This window comes from Coffea arabica, chromosome 7c, assembly GCF_036785885.1.
Source record: "Coffea arabica cultivar ET-39 chromosome 7c, Coffea Arabica ET-39 HiFi, whole genome shotgun sequence".
Classification (NCBI taxonomy): domain Eukaryota; kingdom Viridiplantae; phylum Streptophyta; class Magnoliopsida; order Gentianales; family Rubiaceae; genus Coffea; species Coffea arabica.
Window position 1 is genome coordinate 10731591 of NC_092322.1, and position 6000 is coordinate 10737590.

A 6000-nucleotide genomic window follows, 5' to 3' on the forward strand; every position below is an offset into this window, starting at 1 on the left:
TGACATCATATTGTGTTCTTTCTCAAATATATGTATTGCTTGCTTCTTAATCGAGTGAAGCCTTCGATGAAAAGAAATTATTATATTACCGACCATTGATGGATGGACAAAGATAATGCTTCTGCTCAATTTTTCTAATTATACAAGAGTGGTAGTGGCCCTTATGACCTTGAATTACCACTTCATGTATGAAATCAAATAATTATATTTCATTGAATTTGGCCACAACCTATATATATATTTCTTACTTATGGAGCGTTTGATTTGGTGGAATTTCCATGAAACATAAAACTTCAAACTAAAAGATCATCGGGGTTCTGTATCTACAGGCTATAACTATAGAATATGAGCAAATCGGGAAAAATGTCGTTAAACTATACACTTATACTAGTTCAGGTCACTAAACTATTTTTTTAATGAAAAATGTCACCGAACTAACCAAAATGCATGTTTTATATCATTCAGTAAAAGTTGAGTGTCAAGACAAATGGAATGGACATCATGTGATTTGCACATGTAGCCGACCCTTCAATTCAGAAGCTCAATTTATGAACACAATTGGGGTATCGGAGAAGCCATTGAACTTGACGTACATTCACAGCAGGGGGGATAGTCGGACAAGTTTGGATGGGACTTTGGTGTTTGAACAGGTCGTTTAAGGCATTATATTGCTGTTTGATTTGTTGGTTGCTATGTTGTTGACTTTTTATGAAGAATTTATGGATCCATTTCAATGGTATAGTTCGAATGCAGTTTGATTTGAGCTAGCTTTGTTTGGATTGTATTTTCTTAGATTTTTTTTTTTGTAGAAAAATTACTGTAGCGATTTGACGTACGTAAAGAAAAAATGCAATAGAAAAATGTGATCGCAGAAAACGACGCAAATTTTTGGGCGAAAAATGGCTGTCCAAATGGGGCCTTAATTTTCCACCTTTTTAAACTTTAACTCGATTGCCTTCTACTACAACTAATCAATATTTTAGCATCTCCAAACCCACCTCATCACAAGCATCGCCTTGCTGGGTTTCTAATGGTTTTTGTTCCACAACGACGAATCGGCCGGAGATACTTCCTTGTGTCTTGAAATCATGAAATTTCAACCTATCCACCAAATCAGAGATTCCTAAATGGTTGGTAAACCCATATCAGATCTATGGGTTGAAAGGGAGGAGGAGCTGCCTATATTGTTCAGGGGTCGTTTATGAAGACAAACTTCAATCAAAAAATTGAACTAACGAATTTACCCCTAAAAAATCAAGTTTGCAACTCACATGAGAGCAATGCCATTTGCCTTGACAATTAAATTAGACGGAACGGTACAAAACATGCATTTTAATTAGTTTAGTGATATTTTTGGCGAAGAAAATATTTTAGTGACTTGAACTAGAACAAGTGTATAGTTCAGTGATATTTTGCACGATTTGCTCATAGAATATTCTTCCTTGCACGGTCTGATCACTTAGTCATGCAACAGAAAATGAGAGAAATATTTCGAAAAGAAAAAAAAAATAAAATTGCTTCTTAAAAACTGCCACGACAAGATCTACTTGATGATTTGCAACTTTATGCAAAGTGGAACGGACAAGAACAATAACAAACAAACAAACAAGCATAGCCCTTACACATTGTAAATGCATATATCCTCACCATACTACTTTTTCTCTACCACTCCTAAAAAAATTCTAAGCTTTAGCCCACATAGTTTCTATATAAACTCCCAAGAATGCTGCAAACCAGTATCAACCTCAGACTTTATAGCCGCACAGTGATCATGCCATACACAAAAATAAGCTCTACCACCACTCTTACAAGCAGTGTCACCACAGTCGACTGCCAGAAACAAGTCCGATCGTGGCGGCTCCTCCGTTCTATCTTAGAGCTACTTATTCCTAGTTGCAATTGCGTCTTTGTTAAAGAAAATGAGTTGCAAGACAAAAAATGCTGTGACTACAGCTATTGCTATTATCGACAACCTAGTTTCTTCTCTAACACCACCATCAGTGGCACCGTATTTGGTCATCGACGTGGAAAAGTTAGCTTTTGTATCCAGGAAAACCCTAAATCCATCCCGATGCTTCTTCTTGAACTTGCTATATCCACAAGCACACTTGCTAGGAAAATGAGAGGAGGGTTCGTCAGAATTGCCCTCGAATGCAATACGTGTGGAAATGGCACAGGCTCCTCTGATCTTCTTTCAATGCCCGTTTGGAGTATGTTTTGCAACGGAAGGGAAGTAGGGTTTGCTGTCAAAAAAAATCCCTCAAAAGTCGATATGGAGGTTTTGCAGCTTATGGAATCAGTTGTTGTAGGTGCTGGTACTCTACGTAGAGGAGAACTCAAGAGTGAAGATGATATTATGTACCTTAGAGGAAAATTCCAAAGAGTTCAAGCGTCATCAAATTCAGAATCATTTCATTTGATGGATCCAGATGGTAATGTTGGACAGGAATTCAGCTTTTTCTTCCTTAGGTCTCACTGAAGATGGGAATCCAATTCATCCATGCATATTGCTTCTTAATTTAGTAGCGTACTTGGTAGTGGTCAACAACTTTGTATCACTTTTTTGCTTTCTTTATATTCATTTTTTCCTTTTACTTGTCTTGCCACCCCCCAGGCGCTTTCTTTCGAGTTGTGCCTTCTTGTTGGCATTACTTTCTTGTCTGTACTATTAGTTTTGGGTGTCCAAGCAACCCAAATCCTGGTGATCCGCTTGTAGAAAATGTTATAATATAATTATGTGAGGCCTTTTGTGCAGTTAGATTTTCCTTTTTATTTGTATTTTTATTGATCCTGTTTTTGTAGTTAATGTTAGCATCTTATGATTTCTGTATTATAGTATTGCCAAAATTTGGATATTCGTAATTTAAACCGAAACTCCTTCAATGCTTCTTTTGTCTTTTCCTCTTGCTCTTCCTTTTGTCTCTCTCCCTCTCTCTCTCTCAACCAAGACAAAATACAAAATAGGGGAGAGTCAGAAAAAATTTTCAGTGGGAGTAATAGTAACTATAAAATTTTTTACCTACTCTTTTTTTAGTTTTTTAAGGAAAAAAATATTCACCAACAAGTACAAATGATGCATATATTTCATGAAAAATATCAAAAAACAAACTCAGAATTATTAATGTAATAATAATTTTATTTCAAAAGCAAACTAAACTATTTATAATTGCTCATGACGAGTTTTCATATTTTGATAACGGTTTATAACCTTTTCATTTTAAACTTCACGAAGTATATTTTTCTTAATATAAGTAACTAAACAATTATTCGTCCAAGTGTCTTCTATTTTATTTTGTAACCAATTCTTCACTATATTTATTATTGAAAAAACCCTTTCTACTGTAGTTGTATCAACAAGTAAAATCAAAGACAAATTTAAAAGCATATAAACCAATAGATACACAACTCCAGGGGGCAAACTTCAAATTACATCAAATTTTTATAGATATTATAGAAATTTAAGGGGACAGTGGAGGCCTATAAATCAATAGATACATAAAACTCCAGGGAGTACAGTTGAAATTACATCAAATTTTTATAGGTATCATAGGAATTTAAGGGCCCCAGTGCCCCCAGTGTAAATCCACCACAGATACAAAATATAACTAGTGTACGGATTGTTAGAGGTAGACAAAACTCGAATAAATGAAATTATAAACATATATCTGGAGCTTATACAAGAAATCAATATATGAAATTATTGGGAGTTGCCTTTTTCTATTTATTGAGCTTTTTCTTTTTGGCGCAATAATAGTTGCCTGCTGACTACTTGATCCTGTGCTCCTAAGCCGGCCATAAGCACTGAAATGATTTGTCTGATTTGAGGAACTTCTTCTTAAATACAATTTATGGTTAGCACAAACAAATCAAGCAACTAATTGATTAGAAGTTCCCCAAAAAAATATATTAATTTTAAATCTACTTATAGAATGAATAACAGATATAATATCAAACCATGATCATAAGTCGAGGCGGATCTACAATGGGGGCACTGGAGGCACATGCCCTCACTGCCCCCAAATAATTCTACTGTGATCTAAGTAATTTTGAGAATTTTTCAGTTGTACCCCTATTATGACCCATGCAATTTTGAGAAATTTTTAATTATGCCCATTATGTTGTTTAGCAGTAAATGTAAATATAATTAGTTTGTAACTTAATGGAATTGAAATGTTACAAAATTCAAAACAATGGCCCTTTTACATCAATAAAATAATTTTATGAATTTTTTAAAACAAAAGTAAAGATATAGAGTAATTGTACATGTTGCTTAGTTAAAATAAAGTAAATTTAATTTTTTCCAATACAGTGTAGGTGAGTGACTTTTTTAATAGAATAAGAAATTTTATATCCTTGTGCCTTACAAATCTACAGGTCTATGGTTACTTTAAAAGGTTTTTTTTAACTTTTTAAAGAAAATTATTGTGTAATTATGTGATTTTGTGTTATATTACCCATTAAATAAAAAGTTTTATGTTGGTTCGAGCAACTACTTGGTAGGCCTAGTAGTTGCTCCAAGACCAATGAAAAAGTTCCGCATGAATATACAAGGGCCTCGATAAATAAATGCAATACATTTTATGTGAATATTGTTGTTATGTATTATTTTTATGAAAGACAAAGAAGAAAATTTGATATTATTTTTGCCCCACTAACAATTATTTCTGACTTCACCACTAATCATAAGTACACATGATAATTAAAGAACAAGGGATGTTAGCTCTAATCGATATAACTTGATCAGACTATCAGAGCATCTGCAAATCATAAAAATTAGAGAAATATCGAGACGTAAGGCATAAGGGAAAGCAAAGAGAACCAAGGAAATCATAATAGTTGCAAATAAAGTCTACGCTTGCATCCATCCTTTACGTGCTTCTTATTTTATTTATTCTTTCGGTGTGTATAAATACATACTTTACGGATTTTTGGTAATGGGAAAGAACTTCTCATCATTTTTTTTTCGATCCTGCTGCTGCACAGGAATGAATTAGATAAGAAACAGTAGAAAGCAAACAATCTATAAGGATAGTAGGAGTATTTTTCTTTGAGAAACGGAATTTGCCTATCAAGTGCCACTTTGAGCTGTACAGAACACCACGTGGATTCACAATATTACAAAGCATCTCCTTACTAATTCAACCTTGGAAAAGGCATTACTTGTTTTTTGTCGTATTACTCCCCGTTCCATTCAAGATGTCATACTTTATTTTTTGGCTGTCCCAGAATATTTATCATGTTTGATATTTTTAACTATTTTATATCATTTCAAATGTGATAGGATTGTTTTCTACTTCTTATTTTGACCAACACATAATTAAGGGCAAAAATTAAATAAAAGGAAACATTTTTTGGTGGAGTGCACTGTGTACAAAAAGCATATATCCCCAAACATGATTAAATATATGGAACAGAGGAAGTATGATTTTTTAAAGTATTAATAATGAGTATTAATTTGCGGGAAGAAATAAAGGATCAGTTTAAGCTATTTTGATGATAGGAAACTATTTCAAAACAACAAATCGTCCAGGACAAACAACAACACATTGGAAAATATGAAAAGGTTTGAACACTTGAAACTGAAGCAATTACTATATATTTATTCGCTTCTATGTTCCCCTTGTCCCGATGGATTGCAAACATTAGCATCTGTTTCCTTTGAATTTATTCAAATTCTACAGCAATCTGCTTTGGAGATAAAAACATTAGCTATTTACACTTTCTACCCGTTTTTAGATGTCTCCACGCACAACATGTTTGATATATTGTATTTTTGTCATAAAATTCATGATTGTTTTCCCTTTTACTTTACTAAATATTATGTTAATTAGTGGATTCTATTTATATTTGGTAATTGTGTTGATTGTAGGGATTCGAAGCGAAAAAGAGTTAAACACACGAATTTTAACTAATTTCTGTGCAATTTGGCATGAGCACAGCAAAGTCTAATCCTGCATGTCTGGAAAGTTCGAAATTTAGCACGTGATCTCCAAAATTCGA

General features: G+C 33.5%; 1 protein-coding gene across 1 annotated transcript; it reads left to right on the forward strand.

Annotated features, from left to right (window-relative positions):
* Positions 1–1763: 1763 nt before the first annotated feature.
* Positions 1764–2754, forward strand: LOC113699518 (protein MIZU-KUSSEI 1-like). Its single transcript, XM_027219885.2, has one exon. The coding sequence runs from the start codon at positions 1772–1774 to the stop codon at positions 2477–2479; it is 708 nt and encodes a 235-aa protein (XP_027075686.1). The 5' UTR covers positions 1764–1771; the 3' UTR covers positions 2480–2754.
* The last annotated feature ends 3246 nt before the right edge of the window (positions 2755–6000 follow it).

Excerpts from the sequence above, each read along its gene's own strand:
- LOC113699518 (XM_027219885.2), top strand. The coding sequence starts at position 1,772 with ATGCCATACACAAAAATAAGCTCTACCACCACTCTTACAAGCAGTGTC.